At 41.0% G+C, this 26,679-nt stretch overlaps 2 protein-coding genes across 2 annotated transcripts; one reads left to right on the forward strand and one right to left on the reverse strand.

Annotated features, from left to right (window-relative positions):
* Positions 1–523: 523 nt before the first annotated feature.
* tm9sf2 (transmembrane 9 superfamily member 2) lies at positions 524–16,394 on the reverse strand. Its single transcript, XM_048978080.1, has 17 exons — positions 16,091–16,394; positions 15,353–15,420; positions 14,455–14,548; positions 13,929–14,056; positions 9,116–9,245; positions 8,710–8,840; positions 8,538–8,634; positions 8,271–8,350; positions 8,069–8,177; positions 6,523–6,655; positions 6,179–6,298; positions 5,222–5,279; positions 4,569–4,728; positions 4,295–4,446; positions 3,997–4,108; positions 3,621–3,792; positions 524–1,943 (listed from the first exon to the last, which is right to left on the reverse strand). Exons 1-17 carry the CDS (start codon positions 16,244–16,246, stop codon positions 1,876–1,878), a joined length of 1,968 nt encoding a protein of 655 aa, XP_048834037.1. The 5' UTR covers positions 16,247–16,394; the 3' UTR covers positions 524–1,875.
* A 39-nt stretch (positions 16,395–16,433) lies between these two features.
* On the forward strand, positions 16,434–26,679 carry LOC125709524 (G-protein coupled receptor 183-like). The gene is made up of 3 exons (XM_048978082.1): positions 16,434–16,526; positions 24,322–24,559; positions 25,385–26,679. Exon 3 carries the CDS (start codon positions 25,401–25,403, stop codon positions 26,466–26,468), a length of 1,068 nt encoding a protein of 355 aa, XP_048834039.1. The 5' UTR covers positions 16,434–16,526; positions 24,322–24,559; positions 25,385–25,400; the 3' UTR covers positions 26,469–26,679.

Here is a 26,679-nt window from a genome sequence, read left to right on the forward strand (position 1 = left end):
CCAATCAAAATGACATTCATTTAAATAGTTATTAAATTGTCCAAATAGAATACCAGTATGACAAAAACAAAGCAGATATCAGTTACAAATTAATGAGTAATGAGTGGATTGCAACGTAACTGCGTCCATATAGAAAATAAATTTTAATATGGAATTATAAGGGCTCAGAATATTCTTTTATATTAAGTGGAATATTAAGATCATGGTTCTAAATATTCAACTCATGGCTGAAGTGTGATCGGAGACGTCTTACGATTTCTAAGCTCACTCTGTCAGATGCCTGTTAAAAGTCATTTGCTACAATTGTGAATTAAATTTAACCAATTGCACAACTGGCATAAAATAAAATATTAGCTAATAAATTCATTTACGGAGCCATTCATTACTGCCAGGAGCTTGCATTCATAAGAAATCACATCTACATTAGTATTATTCACAAACCACCACAATAAAACTAATCAGCAAGACAGATGTATAGAAAGGAACACACAGTCCGAAAGTTGTATAAAATGCATACAGAACGTTGAACTGATCAATTATTTTATTGTATCACTCCAAACAATAACCACGTAGGCCTTGATGAAAGGAACGAAACCCAAAATACACGGCAGGTAACTCAAAGCTGAGCTTAACTACATTATTTCAACTAGAGATCAAAACTGTAGTGATGATACTTCCACGTGCAAGCAGTAGTTACCAAAACTGACATTCTAAACCTAAACGTATTTCACTACTACTCAGTGACAGAAGTGATTTACTGATCACATCTCTCAGGGCTTAACACTTAGCAGGTCTGGTTAATTCTTTTTGACGTGGTCCCAAGGCTGAAGCCAGAGATGATACAACAACAAAAAAAAGAAATGTATTAGGAAATTGAAATCTATGGAGGTTTTTGCAATAAACTAAATTCAGATTTAGTTTGGAATTTCCCCATGTGTGACACCTTGTGTTACGAATTACCAGGATTGAGTACAGGTAATATATACATGTAACATGTCGCCCATCCCCAAAATGCCCCAAATCAACTATAAAAGTATTTAAAGTGTGGGCGCATATCAGATAAATAACTTGCATGGGGTGCCGTGTGTGTGCGTGTGAGGGCGACGCAGGACTTTTAGTTACGTTCAAAGCTGACAGTCAAGCTGCACATCAATCCACAGAAAGTTCTGTCACACAAACATCAACACGCAAGTGATGAAACCGTCGGACCCTGTCTCGCCAAAGCAGGGGCCGGCTGGTGCTTTCCGGCTGGTGCTGCTCCTCTCCCTCTTTACCTCACGTGCCTCCCAACTCAGATTCCTCATGCTTTTTTTTGAGACTATCTGTACAAGATTCAGTACTACAAACTTACACGTTCATGCACTCGTGAGGCACGAAGTGTAAAAAGTTAAAAACACAAGTAACACATAACAAAGACCAGTTTGCTTAACGCAACATCAGTCACCTGATGAAATCAAAGAAGCTCTGCCATGGTACCTGACACAGACACAGTTCCTTATTCACAGTATTAACCCCTCCCATAATTAGAAAATGTTATTTACAATAACAGTACCACAATACGTATGATAAATGTTACTATGTAGACCTAACTTTTTGCAGAGTAAATACACTTTGCATTAGCAAATAATGAGTAATATTTATGAAATGTATTAGGTTCTAGAGTCTTCAATGGTCAGGCATTTTAATACGCAATTCTATCAAACTTGATTGTTTGAGAGTTGCAATCCACTAATATTTGGAAATGTTTAAAGGTGGGAAAAAAGGGCTTTGCTTCTGATAGGTGCTGAATCTTGTCAGTGTCAGGAGTTTCAGAAAAGTCTGTGTACATTTCACCACCTGACGAATCCCACGTGGTTAAGATCTGGATCCATGTGCTTAATCCACTTTCACCACACTGTAGATCTTGGTAACAAACCAAAAACAGGCAAAGAATCCAATAGTTCCTGAGGGAAACAAAATCCATAAGTGTGTTTAGAGAAACATGAAACATGACCTTGAAACGACATTTAACTGGTGGGGTGGGGAGGGGGGGTCCCTATTCTTATTTCAGCTTAATTTTTGATCCATGTTACATCATTATCTACTAGTAACTGTCTAGATCCATGTAAATCCTCAAAAGACGACCTCAAATAAGGTACATGAATCTTCTTGCAGGACGACTCATCAGGAATGATTTACAGGCATGTATCCGTGTCACACTAATATATAATATATGCTGAAATTTTGTTTAAGAAAACATGCAGCAAGCGGATCTAAGGGAGGATTTCTGCCTGCAGCGGCTCCTCATTGGATCACAATAGACCAGGACTTGTAAATATCACCCAATTCCAAGGTAACTTTTTGCCTGAGGAAATACATCATGTAGTAATGATTTTGAATAATGCTGGACATGTTCACAGATAAGACTTATTACAAATGTTACAAATTGTGAAAACCCCGTTACACACATACAGGGCGACACTAACAGGCCTTGTCAGCCATAGCAGTCACCCGCTGACAGACCTTCAAACAGTTAGACCTAACAGCCATAACTCTGAACATATGTAGCTATGCCTCAGTTGGGTTCATCACAAGATGCCCTCAGAGATACCCGTGGGGGGGCTTGGTTCCTGGTTAGAGAATCTGAAGATGCACCATAACTGACAAGGGCAATATTTATGCAGTTCTTGTGAGTAATGTTTTACAGACTCGCTGAATACCAGATGACATTTCAGACCAAGCTATGAATAAGGAACATGACATTTATGGCGCCCCCTACTGAAGGTGATTAACAACCACAAGGAACCACAGAAAACCAGTAACCGCAGCATGTGTGACACTACCAGAGCACTGGGGCCTGTCGGAAACTCCCCCAAGCAAACTGACTAAAACAGGGCTAACAACTCACAGCTGATGATGCACAAGACGTGTAGCTCTCTCCCGTCACCACCTGGGACTTACCCTGAATTGTACGGCTTGGAAAACATGAAACTTAGAGCCCAGCAGAGAAATTGCAACTGGCAAGGTCACTGCTTAGGTTAAGAGGCAATAGAGACATACCTAAAACGCATGCTACTTATCATAAAACCCTTTACTGAATTGTGACAAGAGGCAGAAAACCAAGATACACCACGTGTCTAGCAGCTTATAATTCATGTAAATACACAAGAATCTGTATTAAATGCGACGAAAAAAAACATAGAAAATAAACAACAGTAATACTGGCCAATCACATGTATGCAATAGCTGACAATCCAATTCCAAAGAGAAACACGAGTGAATAACTTCTCATAACAATCACCAAAGACTGTCATTAAAAAAATGACACTAATGACCTCAAGCTGCAGGAGTAACTCTGTGCAGATTTGGCGGGGGGGGGGGGTGGGGGGTCAGTGACCCATGAGTGCCAGACTCTGCATTTCCTAAATCACAGGAAATGAGTTTAAGACTTTATTTATTTAAAAGGGGCTTCCCCCCCCTGTCCAGTTCACTTTGTTCCCAACATTCTCACTTCATTTAACTGTATTAATGAGAAGGTCTAGGGAAACTTCAAAACGGTAACCTATGTGCTGCCGGCGTAGCTGCTGGGGAACCGGCAAAGGCGACGCGGGAACAAATAGGGAGGTTTAGCAGGAGCATACCTGTGAAGAGGAAAAAGATCAGGGCCATGATCATGGTGTAGCCAAAGTACAAGATTGTGCTGGCAAGTCCGGTGATCTGAAGCTTTGAGAAGAAGTAGTGGATGGCATAAACCAGGAAGTAGGCAGCAGTGAAGCCACTGGTCAAGAAGGAACGCCACTGCCAGTGATAATCCTACAAGGGGATGATAAAGGCCATGACACTCAAACCACCGACTAATATATTCAACCCATTTATGACCTTGCCAATCAACGACGCTGTAAAAACCGACTGATCCTAAAGTGGTCTAGTGGTTAACCAAGAAATTCCGACTTCAACTCCATCACTAAAGTCAGAGATATACTTGGGCGCGCTTACTGACGACGGGAGAAAACTTACTTCAGCACACAGGTGAAAATAGCAGAGGAGGATTGTGGCTTCAGAACATGTGATGACTAGGATAATGAAAACCAGGAACAGGAAGCCGAACATGTAGTACATCTGGTGGGACCTGGAAGTGGGGCACGAGAGCTTTGTCAACAACTCCGGTAGGAGGCATTGGAAAAAATGCACGAAAAATGTAAGTCATGAAAATTAAGTGCAGTCTTCTCATGACCTATGACCTTTGCAACATTAATGGGTAGCCCACTGGATACCAGGACAGCCTACCCACACACGTCAACACCAGCACACTGACCAGATGCTGTTAAGAATGAAGAAGAGCTGAATGAAGATACAGCCGAAGGGCAGGATTCCACCCATGACGATCCCAGGAAGGGGCTTGGTGTAGAAGGACTGCTCAGGAATCTGACGAGGGATCTGGTTGGTCCGTACCGGATGCTCTATCCCCTGCGATTTGACAAGACATACAGTGACGAACCAAACATGCACTTGCACCAGACCGAGAAGCAATGACGATACTGCACAGAAAACGGGCGGCGACACCCACACCTGCGGTTCTAGACACTCACATTCTTTTTAAAGCCAAAGTAGGCTCCCACAAACGTCAGGGGAACAGACACACAGAACCAGAGAGCAAGGATAGACACCAGCGTCCCAAACGGCATAGCTGCAGAGGAACCTTCACCCCACAGAATCAGATTCATCAGAAAGAAGTCTGCGAAAACAATCCTGGAAGAAACAAAATGGTACATTTCCAGATACACACAAAACCGTACAACAGTTTCCACCAATCAGACCACATTAGCACGACCCCTGAAAACGACAACAGGCATGTGCAGAGGAAGAGCAGAAGCCGTATTCAGTGTCATACATCCCTGAAATGTTATACTAAAGCTCTGGTCATATTAAACTTCTGATTGGTTATAGCGTGATTCATGTAAAAGCCTGTTCAATGTGAGAAGTTGGAACTAGACTCTCCGTTGTCACTGAAATGAAATCCTCAGTTTTGTGGTGTCTTTAACAGCAAATAATGGAAGCAGTTTCTCTATGCATTGCTCTGGAGTGCTGGCTTTAGTTTTATTACTCAAACTTATACAGCCTCATAAGCACATAGAGGCTCACACGCGTTTATCAGAAGGGCCAACGCTCTGTCTCAGCTGCATGTCTGTGTCAGGATATAAAACACTGCTTCAGCACCTTCCCGATAAAAATACTCACTCACCCAGGGCACAGAAAAGCTGTCAGCAAGACGTTTGTTTTCCATTTTTCACCACCAAAGGCTGTTTAAAGGAAAAGAGAACATGACAAGGTGTTAAAAAAAAAAACTCCAAAACTTACCCCTTTGCCCTACAGGTAATAGCATGAGCTAAACAGATGGGGTTTCAATCTGCATTCTGGGCAATAACTCACCCCCACCCCCTTATCGTCCCTGTTTTCTTCGCGGCTCATCAGACCAGCACTTGCATGACACACACGATCATGTCAATACGATCTACCGTAGCAGTAATGTGGGACAGTCACAACGCTCACAAAACAGACACGGAGGCCTACAGCGAAGCCGTTCAGAAGATTTTACTGCTTAGTGCTCAAGAGTGATCGTTTTTTTAATAATATGAATTCTCACTGGCATAAGATCGGCAGTTTAGCTTGAGAAGTACCGCTGCCCTCGGATGCGCTAAACGTAACAGATAATACGGGCAAAATAAATAAATCACTCTGTAAAACAACTTGACCCTACACAACTAGCCATCCAGGTTATAGTCCTGCCTTGTCCCCCGTTAAAGCCTCCCAATGGCCCTGCGCAGGACAGGCACTCAGAAGATGGACGGACAATTCAATGGATCTAGACATGCGTAAGCCTGAATACACTTCCACTGCTCCCATGGTCTTGAGACAGAACAAGTGTGACCACATCTGTGGAGAAGATGCCCCAGAGCTTCCAGAGACCCACTGGACACTAAGTGCTAAAGACAATGGCCTGCTTAAAACATACGAGGGCAGCGAGGATACAACTAATCGTCAAATTAACCATAGAAACGGATCCCAGTCAAGGCTGAGACACGTCTCTTCAGTACCGACTGACAGGAACTGAAGAGGGTCTCTTTGGTCGTCCGTTTGTCATGTGCTGATGCTGATGTGGTTTAATGAGCCCTGGTCAGAGCGCATCTGCTCTACTCACACTTGTAGAGTCGGGCAGCCACATAGCCAGCTGGCGTTCCCAGCAGCACCCAGAGTACCACGGCGCAGGTCATCAGAGCTCCACGATTGGCCGGGGACAGGAAGCCCAGGCAGGCAAAGACTGGCAAACAAACAAACACATAGAAACAACTAAAAGACCATAAACAGTGAATAGTTTATGCTGAATAAAAACTACTCCAGCAATTATCAAAACTCAGATATTCATAATGTGCAGCATGTGACAAATTGTGAACTTATGGCACTAATGTAAACCTACTAACAAAAAAGACTAGAGATAATCACACTTCATGTAAATAGAAGTGTGATTAAGAACAGAGAACTTACAGAGTGTGATGAAAGTCATGATGAAGATCTGTGTCCCTGAGCCCAAGAATACTGATAGAAGCATTCCTTTCCTCGGTGGCCTGAAAATGTCTCCGTGTACCAACTTCCAGCCGAATTCCTCCTGGGCATCCTCCTGCAAAGCAGCCAGACAGATAAGCAGGTCTGCCTAATCACGTGCTACTCGGCATCACAGCGCACATGCAATTAAACACCACTGTAGCTCTCATACTAATGACCGTGCGATTCCTGAGAGTAGATTTCATCAGGCTGTTAACATGAACCGCCAGTCTGTTATATGGTCAAGGCTGACTGTAGCGATAATTAGTCTGTACTCAGTGAGACCAATAAAGGGCCAAAAAGAGAATGTGTAGACCTAAGATGTTCTTCTGACTATAGGCGAACTTTTCTAATATAAAGTTCCTCATGTAAGATTGCAAACTCCCACATCAGGTCAGGACACTGCACCACGAAATCCCTGATGGCTCGAAGCTAAACCACACATACAATCTTGAGGATTTATATCCAAAAAATGTTGCATGAATAATAAACAAAAAAGAAACAGATGTGGATGTTGGTCTTGCTGATGGAAATTAAATAAGCCGCACTTGTGTGACAATGCTAAAAATTTTAGAAAGCCGACTTAATGAATTAAACAGATATCTGTACTGGATAAATAAATAGCAAAAATAGTTAGGTGTTATTTAAGCGTTTCAATTCATAGAATCTCAAATTAGATTTATGGATTTTTCACAATTAAGCAACCTTACACATCAAAAAAACACATTTCATCCAACACACACCCAACGTTACAACTATTAATCTTGACTACATTATATTCGAGTAGGGCTGCACAATATAACATCGTGATATAACTGCAAGTATATGGTGCATGTGCAATAACCGCCAGGGCTTAAGATGATGGCTATAAACATTTGTACAGATGCTAGCTTTTTGGTAGACGATTTGGCAAGCAGATTGGTAGTACGGCCTAAATATCTAGAGGTGTATTGTGACCAAAAGTTAGTACTCTCTATAGATTTGCCATATCCTTCTGCTTATTACATTCGGTTAGCGTAGCCCTCCACATGCTACTCTTTTAGTAAATCATGGAAGTGATAAGCACTGAAGAGGCGGTGAAGAAAAGAACAGCTCAACAGCCACAGCATCTTTTGAAAGAGGAGATCTTGTGGATAAATAAGGTGAAGACGTTGGTGGCACTTTTATTTTTCAGTGGGATCCTGTACTGGGCCGATTATAACGTAGGTGTCACTGTGCCTTTCATTAATATTGTAGGCGTGCTACTAATCTGCTAACCAAATTGTGGGAGTAAGTAAGCGTCCGCACACTGCACCAACTGGCAGCATCTGGACAACTGTTTACAGCCAGCGTCTAAAGCATTGCTGATTATTACGCATGTGATGTGATATCATGCAGCCCTACGTCTGAGTATCAGACGAGTTGCCAAAACAGTACATGCCATAAACAAGAAAGATGATAAATATCCATATGGATCAGGTTTTAAAACATGACATTATGTTCTACTCACGACAGAGTCCATTTGGTTGTACCGGGCGATGTCTTTATGAAGGGTGCGGAGCATGATCATGGCTACCATCCCAGACAGGAAGAGCACGATGACAAGGGAATTCATAATGCTGTCGGACAAGGGACGGGACACAGGGCTGCTGTAAGTGACAAGGGAGCGGCAACAAGTGTCACAAACACTCCAGTGATACGAGGCAGCTTACCTGAACCACTGGATGTTGGTGTGAGGCATAGACTCCAGAATATAGTCCCAGCGAGAGGCCCACCGAATGTCTTTATTTTCCTGGAAGCATATCAACAGTCACTTCAGATCGTGTTGAAGTCCTCAACTTAAACACGTACAGATGAATTAGCCTTAATTCACTGAAATGGTGACAAGACATGTTGTCCCTCATGTTACGTCCCTAAAGTAAATAAATTGATCTGTAACAGCTTTGTAACAGAAACCAAATACGACTGGCCAGACTTACCACGAACTGGACAGAGTAAGTGTAGGGAATTTTCAGCTCTCCAGTGAATTTGTTGCTCAAATCCATGGGCTGCCCTGAACACTCTCCATTTTTGAAGCTTTAGAAAAGATGCGATTTATTACGACAGCTTCCAAAGACCACCAGTACGCACAATATATTACAACAAACCCACCTTTTTGGCTCCATTTTAGCTGCTACGAGTCGCATTTCTCCATCCTCATTCTGCGCTTCTACCTTATGGTAGTAGATTGTAATGTTGACGTGATTGAAGATGTAATAGGTGTCTTGGCCATTAAAACTTTGCTGCAAAGTAAAATTCAGGAGCTATTTCACTGCTGATAGACAATAATTCACATTTAAATGTTCAGAAGTGATTCAGAGAATGACAGACGGTTTTAAATGCAGATGGTTTTAAATGCAGTTAATGTTTCACAGGTGATTCAATGAAGAAAAACATTTTTTTAAAGGGGCAGGACCAAAGTGATTAAGTAAATATCCAAATCATACTTGTGTAGATTCCTCCTGTTTTCATCCCCCATTACATTAAAGCTGAAGGGTGTTTAGATATGTGTACTAACATCTACAACACAGGCATCCTTGGGTTGCCCACTTCCAGTCACATAACATCCAATAGGAAAACCCGGATTGCAGTACTTCTGTCCGTCCTCCACAGTGTAGCACCAGGTAACTGGCATGTTGTCCACAATCCTGCAGAAGAAGAGACCATTAGCTGAACATAATTTAGAGCCTTCTTTGAAGTACTGGGCCTATTACAATACAATGAAACTCTTCCATGTGTCTCTGACATACAAAATATAAATCATTACCGTAAGCCAAAAAAAAAAAAAAGCAGAATAGAAAGCAGACAGCTTCAGATCTGGATCTGTCGTCTGAGGATAACCACTGAGTTCCAATATGAATTCAGGGTCCATTTTTACTGGCAGGTAAAACCACTTCTATATTGTGGGTTCTTATGTGGAAGGGATCTGACGTTTGTCTTGTCTATTCAGGTAAAGAACCTGGGACACTGAGTAAGTGAGCAGGGTCTCCGTTCTGCCCCCTACTGGTCAGCACTGGTAACCTTGCAAAGCCAGCAGGACACATACTGCAAGCGTGGCAGCAGTGCAGCGCCACCTCAAGCTTTCATACTTGTATCCCACTGTGGCATCATTTCAAGAAAAACTGAGTAGCTTTACTTCAAATTCTCTACCTGGATCTTGTCTGTTAGCTCAGAAATAAAGGTCTGTGGACAAGGAATGTGGTGTGATTTAACGTTCCAGAGATAATTGCCCTAAATTTGCATAGAACAAAGAAATTTAAAGATCCACGGTGAGCGCATATGGAAAAAAAAAAAACCCTGTGGTTCCATCTAGTGGACAGACCAATAATAGCAGTTACTGAGGCATGATGTGATGTGTTTTGGCAGGATTACACATCGCAGCACTAAACTGACCAGCAAAATAGGAGATACCACACAAGTGTTTTTGGGGTACGACTCTGGTCTGTTTCCTGGGGCATACTGCTTATAGACACATTTGTACATAAACCTTTTGAACAATCTGTTGGACAGGTGGGTGGAGCTGGAAGAAAAACAGCTGCATAACATTAGTTTTAATAACAAGGAGCTCAACAGGATTCTATCAGAAGAGCTACACTTAGGACATCTCCATGACAACAGAGAAGTTGTTGATGTACTTTAATCATGCTATAATAGATATCTGGTGAGGCTGCACGTCAAACGCATTTAGCAGTGTCATGACTGCAACTGAAGATGACATTACCCCGAAATGCATCTGTGCGGAGATGTTGGTTAATAAAACTTATCATGCAAAGTGCAACCTCTTGTTACGTGACTGCAACAGGCCTCATACACATGCACACATAGGGAACTAAAAGTAAGATTTTAAAGCATCACGCAACACCCAGTTCACAGTGCAGACTACATGTGACACATGCCATATGACCCACTGTCAAAGTAAATACAAAGTGCACTTACAGAACCAGTTGAAAGTTGGCTTGTCAATACATAATTATTTTTTTCTGTAAATACCTTACAAATATATTAATGTACAAAAACAGAATTAAGACCAAAGCAGCAGGGATGCACCGACACTGATACCAGCACTGGGCATTCAGCTGATATTGCGCTCATACATTCATACTCGTACAAATTCTCCGATACCAAGAAGAGATACCACTTAATTGGAATATTATGTAAGAACTCAAAGCTACAGTGTTTTGTCTTTTTGTTCTTTTGCTGCCTAAATAGATTTTGGCATCCACCAAATCGTCAAGCCACGGCTTTGGCAAATTGGCAAGTATATGTGGAGGATGTCAGCAGTTTGGACATATTTTAAGGTAACGGACGACAACAGAAGTGTCAAAAGGAGGAAGGGACAGAACATTTTTTAATACAAACGATTTGATTAAACATTTAAAGTCGCACCGTAGCACAGAGTACATGGAGTATGCTAATGCTAGCAGAAAAAGACAGCAACAACAATGCAAATTCTGGAGAAGCGAGAGAAAATGTCTAGAGACAACCCACAGGCAGTAAAAATAACAGGGGTTCTTACTCAGTACAATGCTGAGTAGATACTATCGCACAATTAGAGACATACCTTGGAGCAAGGTCGTAGGTTTCATATTAACATTGTGGGAAATGGGTATATCGTGGTTATAGGTATGACGTCGTCGCGTTACAGGTCACACAATAGAGTTCGTTTTTATAAGTAAACTTTTGCTATTATAGTTACACTATATAAAGTGAAACTTATATTTCCATATTTATTGTTATACTCGTCTTTACTAATACGGTAATTTAAGCGTGTTAATGTCCCACATTATGTACACTGAATTTGTGGAAACTATTAAAACTATCCGCAAATCATGAGATTCCGTCATGAATGTCAGGCCCTGCACTGTGGAAAAATTACCTCACCCCAGGGTGCGCTATGACACCCTCGTCACTCTCCTGCACCCTGTCTTCACTCACAAACACATCCTAACTTTTTTTCGTTAAAAAGAGAGGGAGAAGAGTGAGAAATTCTGAGTAACATAGAAAAATAAGTGGGTTGAGATTGGTTAGCATGACCCAGAAGAGCCGTATGTCCAGTTTTCAGTCTAATGTATTACCCTCACAGAAAAAAGCCAGTGACTAAATATCTTTTCATGACATAGTGACACATTAATCATTATAATTTCCATTGAGAGGGAGACCTCTTGTTCCTTAGAGACTTTGTTTACACAAAGTTTTGTTTATATTTGGTTAGAAATGACCTCATGTTGTTTTATTTGATATTCATGTTAATATTTAGATTGTAAAAAGCTAAGTGAATCTGAAATATATAAAACTCGTTTTCCAGTTCAATGCACTGTGATGGTGATTGTTAACCTGATATAGCAGGTTTTTGTAAAAGTTTAACATAGCAACTCTCAAGTTTAAAATTTACCCATTGGTAACGCCCCATGAAAATTTTAAATGAATTGATAGGGTCCAGACAAATATTCATTTAAGAATTGGTGTGGTTATGCCAGGTTAGGTCATTGTTATTTTCAATGGTTTGAATACTACCTTAAGTACTCGTATTGGTACTCTGTGTCGGCAAGTACACAAATGTAAACACTCGTACTCAGTCTGAAAAAATGGTATCGGTGCAACCCTACAAAAAAGTGCTCAAGTGTTTAGAAATCTTGAATTTGTCAAAAAAAAGCCATTGATAACAGCTTCATGAACAAGAGGCATCCAGTTAACAAGTTGAAGAAGGAAATTACCTAACATGTCACTTAAGATATTCTGCAGCAATTTGTAGAGATATTTGTAGAGAGTCTTCTGTCCAGTACATAACAAAGAGAAAGTCTATGAGAAAGAGGCCTGAAAACTGGGCAGGCTACATCATTCATATGGATTGTCCTTTTTTGCTCTTCTCTAGTTAGTTCTTCTTCGTATTTGTTTTGGATCAGTATTTTGCTTAAGAATGAAGGACTGCCCAATCAGTTGGAACCGTGATGAAATGGTACACTGTGATAGGTTGTGATCGCATGGGGTTGGTAAAGACAACTTACACCAACATAACTTGGGCTGGCATGAAACATTGCCAGGACTTTCTGTGAAGGTCTTCTCAAAGTTGGCAGAGAAAGATCCAATGGTAAATGTAATGGAACATTATTTCAATGTTACTCGAGTATCCTTTTCAACATAATGGTGAAAAATATTGATTTAGAAATAGTGCTGTATGACCACAGTGCAATTACACCATCTAGTCTTAAACCTATGATCTTTGAGGTACAAAGCCAGTGTTACTCTATATTTGCTTCTACTCTATTATTCCTAGTTGTAGTAGCAGTAGTTGTACTAGTGGGATAACGTTCTGGGAGCATCTGGACACTGTGATACCTTAATCGTAATGTTTGGTAAATGTTCTTAGAAGGAAAAGTTGTAAGCGGGGGGGGGGGCAGCCCCTGACCAAGAACACGAACAGAGGGAACCACAAATGCAGAACTCAAGAGCTCATCCTCACAAATACAATTTGAAATATTTGGGTCCAACCCAAGTTATCCATATGCCTGACATACACTTCATGTAATTAGCAAGGGTACGATATTTATAGACAACTGTGGTTTCTAACAGGTGTATTGGTATTTGTGACTGGTGCTGTAGTTGACATTTGACTTTGAAATCCAAAACAGGTGGAAATACCCCTGCCAGCATAAACATTGTTTTCCACGCTGCAGAGTCACAAAGAAAAGAACATCTGCACACACGTTCAGACTTGGCAATTCTCCATTAAACCTCAGTCAACTAAGAATTAATGTAGACCAGTAAAAACACCGCTCCAGCTGCCCCTGATCCCACCCACAGCCCCGTCCCCATCACACGTCTCAAACCTGCTTTGCATGATACAGGTCAATACACACACGCGACATGCACCAAAAAATGAAAGTCAATCTGTAACACAACTACGACTGATGAGAGTCACAATCTGTAAGATGCATTCCTTGTAAGCCTATACCACACTTACGAAAATACTCCTACAAACACTACCGCAATGGTTTACTCTGCAGATCCAGATTGATTCGCTTGACAGTGCTTGTAAACAAGTGCTTAGAGGATACTCAAAGAAGGCATTAATCTGTGGCCTGTACTACGAAGCGGGTTTACTGGCTTATCGGGGTACCTTGTCAGATTTAAGGTAACATAGTTTAAATGGACATCATATTCGTTCATTTACATTTTGCCCAGACTACCTTAAATCCGACAAGTTACCCCGATAAGCCAGTAGTCCCGCTTCGTAGTACAGGCCACTGGACCCGATAGCCGGAAGAAGCTCCTGCTCAACTCCTAAATCAATGCATTGCAACATAAATTCAGTGAGGAAACGTTTTACTTACCAGTGATGCTGGTAGTTGAGAAGCATGCCTTTCTTCAGAAAGTCCAGCTTTGCCCGATCCTCCTGCTTGTTTGTATTGTATGACTTTGTGCAGACCGGCTCACATTGTTTTCCTTCTTTAAATGTAAACTGCAAGATTATAGAACAAATACAATCAGATCTAGAGAAATGATTACTGAAAGTTGATTAGTTAAAAGCAAGATAATTATTTTTAGTTAACTCTGCAGTTTTGTTTTTCTATATATAAACAAAAAAAACACTTCTTCTTACTTAATGATGTACAAAATCTGGAAGCATCAGCAGCATGAAGCATCTCACATCTACCCAACCTTGTATCATAACTGCTCATCTAGTATAGGGTCATACTGTTAACCTGGAGCCTAGCTAAGAAAGCACAGGGCACAAGGCAGGGAATAACCTAGACAAACAATCACAGGGTAAATACTCACACACAATAATCTATGGGATTTTAGCACCTGTGTGTGGAATCCAGCATTGTACCTCCCTTGCTTGATATTAACACTTACTTTATATGGAGACGGTTCAATTCTTTCACCAAACAAAACCTGACCCAGATTTTCAGAAGGCCTGTTTTCTGAGCCAACAGAACAGAAATCGAACCTGCAACACACAGAATGTCCAGTTCAAATGTTAGTACCATGACATCTCAGACCATGACTAGCAGTAAATTACATTTATGTTCTACTCAAAGATAATGCATATAATATTTATAAAACAGTAGCATACTAGTGGAAAATACACACATATACATACGAAACACTGTATACCAACAAAAGTTATAATTTAGAATTATACATAGCAAACAAAACTCGCTACAGACCCATAATGACATAATAAACATTCCATATTCATCGTCAAAGAAATTATTTTACATATTAAAAATATTACCTTTTTGTATCATTACACAACTACAAACAACTATCCCTGCATATTTAATTCGACAGCACACAGCAGTTTCACACATTTACTAATTTAATGGTTTCATGTATGGAATCACATTAGAAAGTTTTCAAAAAGAAACATTTTAAGCAGCTACCAGTGACAACATACTTTAAAAATACTAATTGAACAATATGAATTATATACGTAACTTCTAGTGCAAATAACCTATTCAGGCATGGCATAACTACCTTACCGTGGATACAATATTCAACCTGCATATTGATCCCTAAGAAAATATTTAATGTAAAATTCCTTCGTTGTCAAGTGATTGCTACCACTGTTTAATAATTCATCTTTTCATTCTGATATGCTTTTATTTAATGGGACCCGTACATCTAAAGCAAGGTAAAACAAACCACCGTGTGTGTCCGGGGCGTTATTCTTAGCTCCACTGTACACTTATTCCCCACTTTCAATACAGCCTCGTCTATAATAACATAATAAGGATTCCGATTTACTCACGCCGTGTATTCATATGGAAGGACAGACTCCACGGAATCCAGTCTGTTCACAAACATCTCGATTTCAAACTAAGAGAGAAAAACACTCAGATTATGACCGATAATTTACCTACATCACCACACACACACACACACACACACACACACACACACACACACACACACACACACACACACACACACACACCTGCAGAAAACGTACACAAGCCCGAAACAAGTTCTACCTGCACTATAGTGACAATGGTACGGTCAGTAAGATCACAGTCAACTACGGTCGTTTCCATACATCAATAATAATAATAATAATAATAATAACAACAACAACAACAACAACACCGTAATCGCCATGGCTGATAATGAAAAATAACTTTTAATGGGACAGGGGAGAGGTGGAGCCGCAGCCCAGCCTTACGGCAAACTCCTGTCACTAAGGAGGGCCGCTCCCATCCATAGCGGTAACGTGCAGTAACCGCCGCCCCCGGGAACCTCGGCGGCCTCACACTAGACAGGCCAGACAGCCGGTTAAACCCGGCTACACGGACGGTGCCAGTCGCCTGTTTGGACTGGACTGCCAGTTGAAAGACGTCGGATTTTTCGGCACCGAGGAGCTGCCGGCACTCGGGGGCGAAGGCGCCTTTTTTTGCAAGGGCCCATTTTCCCGCAAGCCGACGACGGGCGACCGTCTCGATTTGCCAAGTCACCAATAATGCACACAAGGGCCAGCGGCGGAGACGTTTACCCTGCAACCGGGCGGCTTTTTCCCGTTCTGCTCACAGAAGCTGACCGGGGCCAGACCCGGAAGGTAGAAAGGCGAGGCGACGCGCAGGCTCCCCGTAAGAAAGAGCAGCGTAAAGAAGGACGGGGCACCGCACGACGGCCGCACCGCTGTAATCATTCTGCGAGGAGAAGGCAGATTCCCACTACATACGAAGCAGACGTTTATTTCTCGTTAAACACGTCCCATATTACGCAGCGTACACACACATATACGCTCCCTGTAATTTCACACCCCCCCGCCCCCGAGTAAGTCCGTGCGAATCGTAGGAATCACCAGAGGCTTCTGGGATGTTGGGGGACCGAATAATTTAAAGGGGACGACATGATTTTTAATTTCGCCACAAGCCGGATTTCTTACTCTTGCATACATTGTCGGATGTAATATATCCTGGATAGATGTAAGTCGACGAAAGTCCATTTAAACTGGGGTACCTTAGAATGAAAAGTCTGGTTCCAGACAATTTCTGCTTGTAAGTGTAATATTATAGATGACAAATTGTTTCATACGTAAATTCACAAAATTGCAAGAGTAATATTTTAATTGAATGGCCACTGTTTAGCTGTGACGTATCTTTAAATGTACGTCTTTGACTTTATTGTTAATGCAGTATATTTATCGTATCTTATCCATACTTTAGGCCGGTCCGGTTTACCATAAGAAGTAATCCAGTGACATCTTGGGGGTGGAGCTGAATACCATCACTCCTCACAATGTTCCTTATTTATACATTTGTTTTATATCCAAAGCCAAGCTATCCAGCTAAATAAGAAATCCAGCTTCGTGACACAGGGCCCAGGTCGCAGCGTGATATGTATACAAGATAGCATTCCGTGTATTTGAACCATGTGAATGTTAATTTAAAATAATTCCCCGTGAGCCTTTGCTAATGCGACATAACTTTTTCGCCATTCAACCGAAGCAAATGTTCAAGTTAGATTTCATGTTCCAGGTCTCAAGATGATTTTTTGTCAGGTGTTTGAAGAATTCAGTGCTGTAATTCATTGATAGAATGAATTACGTGCACTTTGGCCTATTTAGAGACGCTATTTAACATGCTTTTATGTCTTTGGATTGTGAGGGGAAACATACGACTAAAGGATATCACGCAAACACCACAAATAGGGCTGAAGCGGGATTCGCTTCACCACCCAGATTTATATTAACAAGTATAAAAATAATAATGCAAAATATAATAATTTATTTTGAAGAAGCAGCTGGCAGCTGAACTGTACCTGATAATAAATGTATAGTAATTTAAGTCACTACAGTAAAATCCTATTATGGTGGACTTATAACGGAATATCGTCCATAACGAACGAGCTCCGCTAGTCTCGGCCGTAAGCCTTTAAGAACATGCAAAAAAAAGCATGGATTATAGCGGAGTTGCACATAACGGAACTTCGCTTATAACGGACAAACAAATAGGTCCCCGGGGCCGCTTTTAGCTGTAGTTTTGTTCACTATAACGGATATGCAGGCTCTGCCTACAAGGCGCGTGGCGTGCCGGTTATATCCAGCTGTAATTTTGTTCGCTATAACGGACATGCATGCTCCGCCTACAAGGCGCGTGGTGTGCCGGTGATATCCAGCACAGACAGGTAGTCGAGATTATTAATAGTCACGCATCTGCTCAAGTTAAATTGGATTACTATATGTACAATATAATAATCTATACCACAAGTGTGTCTGCTGGGGGTGTAGCATGAGTAAATGGTGTCCTGTAGTTGTGTTTTGGGCATACAGCAACTCTGGATATAACGGACTGTTTTGCCAGGTCCCTTGAACTCCGTTATAACGGGATTTTACTGTATAGTGACCGCTAGGCTGCCCTGAGCATTAGACAAACTGTAAGAGTTCAATTTTCGTAGTACAAGTGGTAGATCTCTTACAATGGGAGGTCTGGAACGAGTGAACTTCGAAACTCTTGTTGTATTTAATCAGTTGACTTGTTGAACTATTACTGAACTCAGTGAGTCAAAGTAGAAATACTTAAACAACACAATAAACTGTAGAACACATTGAGTCAAAGTAAAACCAGTATCACTATGACACAGTTTCAAGCAGACACAGGCCAATACATATTTCAGATACTGATTTTAAATTCTGTGTAGGAAAGGGGTTTAGGTTTATGGGGGACTTGAAGGCCTTCTGGAACAGGTGGGACCTGTTCAAGCCAGACGGGTTGCATCTGAACCAGAGGGAAAACAGTGTATTGGGGAGGCGTATGTGTAGAGTAGTTGAGGAATGTTTAAACTGGGGACTGGGGGGCAGGGAGGTTAGTTAAGAATTTAAGTGAGGAGAGACGGAAAGCTCCAATTAACATTAAAAGTGGGCACTGTTAAAGGCCTACCCTTTGTGGTCTGTATTTAAACGCTAGGAGTATTAGAAACAAAATTCATGATTTAGAGGCTTTAATATCATCAGACACGACATTATAGGAATAACTGAAACATGACTGAGTGAATGATGGAGAAGAATATAATATGGATGGTTATACGTTATTCCATAGAGACCGGATAGGAAAGAAGGGAGGTGGTGTTACAGTATATGTAAAAGAAAACTTACAGGCAAGGAATCTCACTGATAAAAATAAAAGTACAGAAGCTTATAGATAAAACTAGATGCTAAAAACTCAAATGGCCTAATTGTCGGTGTTTGTTATAGTTCACCAAATGTAGCTGCAGAGGAAAGCAGAATGTTATATGACAATATCAGGATTATGAGTAACAATAATGATGTGGTGGTTATGGGTGATTTTAATTTACCTTGGATTCAGTGGGATACAGACTCTGGCTCTTCTGTAAATGAACTTAAAATAAAAAGTACAGATATTTTATGGGTTCCACTGAAATATAGGTAGTTGACTATGAAAAAGACCTCGGTGTGTATGTTGATGCTTCCATGTCCCACTCTCACCAGTGTGGGGAAGCAATTAAAAAGGCCAATAGGATGTTGGGTTACATCTCTAGCTGTGTGGAGTTTAAGTCAAGGGAGGTGATGCTACGATTATATAATTCTTTGGTAAGACCTCATCTAGAATATTGTGTGCAGGTTTGGTCACCATACCTTAAGAAGGACATTGCTGCCTTGGAAAAGGTCCAACGTAGGGCTAAGAGAATGATTCCTGGTCTTTGGGGAATGTCTTATGAGGAGAGGTTAGCTGAGCTGAATCTGTTCGGCCTCAAGCAAAGGAGACTAAGGGGGACATGATCCAGGTATATTAGATTCTAACAGGTCTGGATGCTCAATATTAATATTACTTTAAATACTAGAACTCGTGGCCATAAGTGGAAATTAGGGGGGGGAACATTTTAAAATGGATTTGAGGAAGCACTTCTTTACACAGCGTGTAGTTAGAGCATGGAATAGTCTTCCTACTGCTGCAGCGCAAGCTAAACCCTGGGTTCCTTTAAATCAGAGCTAGATACGATTTTAACAACTCTGAGCTGTTAGTTAAGTTCTCCCCAAACGAGCTTGACGGGGCGAATGGCCTCCTCTCGTTTGTAAATTTCTTATGTTCTCATGTACTTCTGGTTAGGATAGCGAGCAGCACCACGTGACAGCAGCTGGGCAGGAAGTTGTGTCTTTATTTAGGGAAATCGGGGTACTTCCAGGGGTGTGTGATAGCAATGGGAGTCACAACACACCCAAGAAATGCAAGAAGAATCTGCACTTTCAGCAGGAATTGAAATGGAAACTAGTTGGACAGGGTGGGGACAGGAAATGCTATGGGGTGTCAGGCTTCGTTAGGTGGACTTGTGGGCCCCTGTGGGTTGTGGCTTTTCTCCAGGCTACTACTGTAGGGCCGAGGACTGATAAACAATCGCATCATTTATATACATCTCAGCACATCTATTCTGATCACCTGATTCTTCCAGCTGCAATCGCCAGTGCAGTTCCATATGGGTATTTTCAAAAGGAACAACCAATCAAATGCAGTTAATATACCTAAATGTTTGAAAAACATACGTGTATATAAAGATGATTTTAAGTCGTTGTTCTGTCTTTTTTGGGAGAAAGTGCATGTGTCTGTGGCCTTCTAAGATATACATTATTGATCCCAGGGAAGAATTCTTGTGGATTCAGCAGTGAGGTACATTAAGTGCAGTGATACAACCATATAATACCAAACAAAGTGCAAAGACAGTAGACATAGTGCAAAGAAGTATATTCACAATGCAAAATAAATAAAAAATACACAGTGCACAAACAGAATATTGTACAAATTGAATACTGTGTAGGACAAAATAAAAATAAGTTAATGGGAGGGGCATGTGTGATTAGAAAACTGAACTCTAGACTTTTACTATATTAGTACCTTAGAATAACAGTAGCAGGTAGTAAAACATTACTTTATTCTGACCTTATATTCATGATTAGCCCCTTATTACAGTTTGTCTGTCAGTTTTTCATTACCACTTATCGAATGACTCAGGATGTAGGACTGTCATCTCATGGCAACTGGAACTTACGTGGCCTCCATCTGGTGTGTGGGTTTCTTTCAGTAATGCAAAAAAATACAGCATATTGGTGCTGAAAATAAGTCCAGGACATGAGGTACTTTGACTTATTTATTACCAATTTCTCTACATGGTGGTTTTTGCACACACATATCATTTTGGAAACTGTGTGAGTGACGCCTGTGGCAGAAACTACAAGCCACAGTACTGCAGTCCTACATAAAGACACAAGAACACAAAGAGACAGATAACTCCACTGAAAACTAAGAGTGCTTTCTAATCTAACCATTCAGAGGATGTCAGCTGTTGTCATACTTGGAGGGAACCCAGAGGGAATAAATACTATCAACTGAGACTAATAAGAAATTAAAAATGGACTAAAAATAACCTGGTTCATTGGGGCATCCAGAACAGATAAATGAAAAGGTAAATAGCCAAGGACCATCTACTGGGTGTCATGATAAAAGTAAGATCATGACGGAATTCAGTTTGTATTGCTACATTGTGTGTTTGTGGTTTACGCTCAGAAAATGACAGCGCCCATTACCGAGAAAAATACATCCTGTTTATAGATATCAGCTAAATCTATATGCAGCAGTAAGACAACACACCATCTGTAAATATTTCACTTTTTGTGTAGCGGCTTTCATAACAGAGTCGCCCCAAGGTACTTGAGGGGAGTGCGGGGCAGTCCATTGTTACATCATTTATACAAAATGATGCATGAAACTAGGAAAAAGGGAAGAGGGATAGAAAGAACAAAGGAGAAGTACCAAAAACTCCCTAAGAGGGAGAAAAAAGGTCTCTGCAAAGTGACAGATCATAACCCATCCCGACGACGCCACACATTGCAAGCTGTCACACTTTCATGGGTATGAACCAGCATTCGTCCAGCTCAGAAGGCGGTCAGATCATGCAAAGGCACATGGATGACGGTGGGCAGAACATGCAAAGGCACATGGATGACGGTGGGCAGAACATGCAAAGGCACATGGATGACGGTGGTCAGAACATGCAAAGGCACATGGATGAGGATGGGCAGAACATGCATAGGCACTGTGTTCATACTTTCTGATCCAAGTGACAATTGGAGTTGCTGTCGTTTGAAAATGCATTAATGCTCTCCAAAAGTAGAACGTTACACTAGTATAACCCATTGTACACAAAAGCATGTATTCTTTTTTCACCATTATGGATAGTATGTAAATGTTGTAGTTTGGCAACGTTCTGTAACTGTAGGAAGCATTTTTGCGCAGTGGCTCAGTGAGCATCGCTACTGTCACATACCTCGATGGTTGGGCGGTTTGATTCTCGTCTGCACTCGGTCAGTAGTGTTCGCACATTCTCCCCGTATCATTTGAATATCCTCATGCATTCAGAATAATTGCCACCTCTAAATTTCCTGTGAGTGTGTGTGTATCTAAACCACACTAATACTGTATAGGACTCATCAACAGCCTGAATTCTTCATGGCATGGACTCCACAGCGTGCTGGAAGCAGTCATTTAGAGATTGTGGTCCATGTTGACATGATTGTATTACCTAATTGGTGTATATTTCTCAGCTACACATTCATATTGCAAATGTAACATTCCACCACATGACAGTGGTCATCTGGAGGACAGGTTTGAGAAACACTGATCTGCTGGGATTCAGATTTGACACACAGTACTCATTGTCATGTCCATGGAAGCAGTTTGAGATACCTTATGCTATGTGACATGGCACGTTATCCTGCTCGAAGGAGCTGTTAAAAGACGGGCAAATTGTGACCACATTGTGTACATCAATAGTCAGGATGTGGCACTCATATGACGTTCATTGATACTCAGTTGGTATTAGGGGGTTCATTTCAACTGCGCATTTTCAGTGAGACTGTGACCTCAGTTATCTGTTTTCAGATGGCAGGAGTCAGGATTATGATTGGGGTAGACAGGGTTTGGTTTTCTGCTGTTGTAGCCAATCCACTTGAAGGATCAGAACGGCATTTGCTCACTACTGGTGTATATAGTGCTTATTTGAGTTACTGACACTTTGCCATCAGCTGGAGCACTGTCGTATGACCTCTCTCGCCAAAGAATTGTTTCCGCCCAGAACTGCAGCGCTCTCAAAGATTTTTTGGTTGTTTGTGTCTTTTTCATACTGATCTATGTAAACTCTTGGGGCTTCTTGTGTGAAAATTCCTGTTACATCATTAGATTTTTCTGAAATACCCTTTCTAGCACCAACCACCTTGCCTAAAGTTATTGATGCTTGATTTGACCATTATCTGAGGCCTTTGACCAAAGTCTAATTTTATGATTTTTATCACATTCAGAGTATGCCCCCTATTTAGTAGCCCTCTTGTGACCCTCTCCAGAAATAAGCAATTGGAATAAGGATGGATGCATCTTCCTTTTTTTTTTTTTTTGGGGGGGGGGGGGTACCTTTTTTTTATAGGTTTTCATTCCTTAACTTCAGCACATTTATGTCATAATCACTGGGGTTGAGATAAAAGACACATTGTAGCTAGTGTTATCTGTGTAGCTAGCATTATAACACTGTTAGCTAGTGTTATCTGTGTAGCTAGCATTATAACACTGTTAGCTAGTGTTATCTGTGTAGCTAGCATTATAACACTGTTAGCTAGTGTTATCTGTGTAGCTAGCATTATAACACTGTTAGCTAGTGTTATCTGTGTAGCTAGCATTATAACACTGTTAGCTAGTGTTATAATGCTAGCAGAGCATCTGAGGATATCCTCAACGACAAGACTTAGTCTCTAGCCCTCTTCATTTAAATTGAAAGTGGAATTTAATTTTATTTTGATAACATACTGTAATGAGCCAGGGGGCATACTGGTTGTGTGCTGTGAGAGTGGCTGGGTGGTTTAATATAATTAATATTGAATAATATTAATAGCACCAAACAATGAAAATTCCTTTGAAGCAGCTGTTTTCTTTGTAAATATATAAATCTCACTCGTTAGTTGTCACGGGACGCTCGCGATCGCTGGGTGAGCATGCAGACAGACGAGCGAGCAGGAACAGGCAAGCAAGCAAAGTTCGGTAAACCGGGGTTTAATTGGGAGACGGGGACCAGGATACAGCAGACACTGACTGACATCAATGACGGACGAAGGACTCAGCTAAGACACGGACTGAAATACACAGGACTGATTGAAAATAATCAGACACAGCTGGGTACAAATCGGGAAAGAACACGTGGGTAATCCGGGGGCGTGGCACACACGAGGAGCCGACGAGCAGGGCATGACATTAGTGTTTGTTCCTAGTGCTTACATGCAACTCCCAGCATAACACAAAGTAACACACCGTTATACAGTATATAATACTTATAGCAATAATAATAATTATAATGGCATATATGTGTTTATATTAACCTTCATCGTACCGACAAATGACCGTGTCCCTCGAAAATAATTTACTGTAAAAAACAATCATAACAGCAAAATAGTAATAATAGCAAAACTTATGTAATTCTTGAAGCATTATTATGGGCTCTATTTGACTGCGGTTCCGTGGGATCCCAAAACATTTGTATTTTTAAAAAGCACTAATGAAAGCAGGAATGGAAAACTATGATGTGACATCGTTTGGAACAAATTGATTGACAAATTCATTTAAAAAAAATGGAATGATAAAAAAAAAAACTCATTTTTGTCATGACAGAAGATGTACCCCCTGCCTGACCCCCCCCCCCCTCCCCCGCTGTATCCACCTTCTCTTTCAGTTCACTTTTACATACTTGATACGCACAACTATTATAAGAACAGAACTACACAACGTTTGGAAGAGAACTTTATATAGAGAATGACATCATGAACAGGAAGTGATGAACCACTACAGAACTTTTGAAGACAGGAACACCAGTTTTCTTTTGTACAGAACACGCTGACTGCAGTTGGTTGCTTTTGCTCTACACTTTCAGGCATTACAAATTTTGAAAATTCTTTGGGACAACCTGCCATGTAAGTAGTAAATATCTGTTTATACAAAAGATATTTTATCTTTAGCCAAGTTAATAATGAGTTTTGTCTTTTTGTGGTGATTTCGTGGTCTAAGAGGCTGGACTACTTGTTTCACAAGCTGGGCTATATTCATAGATCAAATCCAACCAAAATACCTAAAAATTTAAAGTAAAAGAGTAAAAGAATAAAGTCTTTGTATGAGTATCTTATGTCAGGACTGCAGTGTTTATGGTTTTTCATTAAAAAATATTTTGTAGACCACAGGGCCAAATAAATTTAAAAGATATTTACCAAAATACACTGATGTAATTCTTAACTTGCACAGTGATAAACAAACAGAAAAACAGACTTATAGATTGCATCATAAACTTTGCCAAATTAAAAACATACAGTTAATATTTTGCAAAACACATTTTAAATATGTTCCCTTTAAATGTGCATATGTACATAGGCATGTCTGTAACCTTAAATATTTTGCTAATTTGATGGACTGCTTATTAGTGCCACTGTAATTTTATTTATCTTGCTATGGCAGTATTATTTCCGTCTAAACCTCCTGTGGGTTTCAGCTTCTTGGTGAAAGGTTGCATGAAAGGAAATAAAGAGAAAAAAGAGGTAGTTAAGACAGGAAAAAGAAGATTATGACTTTATGTTATTCACACATCTCTTTCACACCTCTTTGACCACACCTTCAGTGATCAAGACAGATGAAACTGCCACATGTTTGTCATTTACGCAACATAGGACAGAAACATTGAGTTTATTCTTACATAAATCTAAATCCACGTGTAAACTCAGATAATGAGATCTTATTCTTTTCTGCAGACTCGAGGTAGACTCAATGGCTGAGAGACAGGACATCAATGGGAGCACCAACGACTCGTGCACCATTCTTTATGACCACCGGACCCCAGCCAAGCTGCTCCTACCCTTATGCTACTCCATTGTCTTTTTTGTGGGCTTGTTTGGAAACACCTTGGCTCTGCATGTAATCCGCCCCAACCTAAAGAATCTGAACTCCACCACACTCTACTCTACCAACCTGGTATTATCTGACTTAATCTTTGCACTTGTACTACCACTGCGCATTCTCTACTATGCTATGGGCTTCCATTGGCCTTTGGGAGAAGGCCTCTGCAAGGCCACCAGCTTGATCTTCTACATCAATACCTATGCTGGCGTGAACTTTATGGCCTGCCTGAGTGTGGATCGGCTTGTTGCCATGGTACTTCCACTGCGCTACAGTTTTTTGCGCAGTGTTCGGACCGTCCGAAACATCTGCATTGCAGTATGGCTCCTGGTGCTATCGCAGACCTTGCCCCTGCTGTCCATGCCAATGACCAATCAAGAGTCTGATGGTAACATCACTTGCATGGAATACCCCAACTTTGAGAAGGTGGACAATCTTCCCACTCTGCTCATCGTGGCAGTAATCCTGGGTTACGGCATTCCGGTGGTGATCATCACGACGTGTTACATCGTGTTGAGCTGGAAGTTACATGTAAGTGCTCGGAATAATCAGGTTATGGAGAAGTCGGGCCGGCACAAGAAGGCCATGGGGATCATCTGTGGTGTGACTCTGGTATTTGTGGTGTGCTTCAGCCCATATCACATTAACATCCTGCAGTACATGATCCGGAAGCTGCTTCACAAACCTGACTGCACAGAGCTTCAATCCTTTCAGGTGTCCCTCCATGTCACTGTGTGCCTCATGAATCTCAACAGCTGCCTGGACCCTTTTATCTATTTTTTCGCCTGCAGTGGCTACAAGAAAAGGATTATGAGGATAATTAAGAGGCCGGTGAATATGTCTTTCACCAGTGTTACTAAATCTTCCCCAGACAGTTGCTCGAGGGACGCCGCTGAAAGTACTAAAATGCAGCTGAACACCTTAAGAAAGAACACTTAGGATTTGTTGTGCGACACATGTGATGGGACTGAAGGATTTAACAAGGCTGAACCCACCGCTACAGCATCCATAGATTCTCTAGGCCAGTAAATATTCTGCATAAAATGTACTGGATAAACAGCAAACCTGCTCTGCTCCCTTAATGTGTTATGAAGGGAATGACCTGTATTAAAGAGTGAATATATATGTGTGTATTTACAATAACAACTGT

This window comes from Brienomyrus brachyistius, chromosome 16, assembly GCF_023856365.1.
Source record: "Brienomyrus brachyistius isolate T26 chromosome 16, BBRACH_0.4, whole genome shotgun sequence".
Lineage (NCBI taxonomy): Eukaryota > Metazoa > Chordata > Actinopteri > Osteoglossiformes > Mormyridae > Brienomyrus > Brienomyrus brachyistius.

Excerpts from the sequence above, each read along its gene's own strand:
- tm9sf2 (XM_048978080.1), bottom strand. The coding sequence starts at position 16,246 with ATGATTACAGCGGTGCGGCCGTCGTGCGGTGCCCCGTCCTTCTTTACG. Across the intron at positions 6,656-8,068 it reads ACAACCAAATGGACTCTGTC|GAGGATGCCCAGGAGGAATT; the intron begins GTGAGTAGAACA and ends GCTGCTTTGCAG. Across the intron at positions 5,280-6,178 it reads GGCTGCCCGACTCTACAAGT|CCTTTGGTGGTGAAAAATGG; the intron begins GTGAGTAGAGCA and ends TCCTTTAAACAG.
- LOC125709524 (XM_048978082.1), top strand. The coding sequence starts at position 25,401 with ATGGCTGAGAGACAGGACATCAATGGGAGCACCAACGACTCGTGCACC.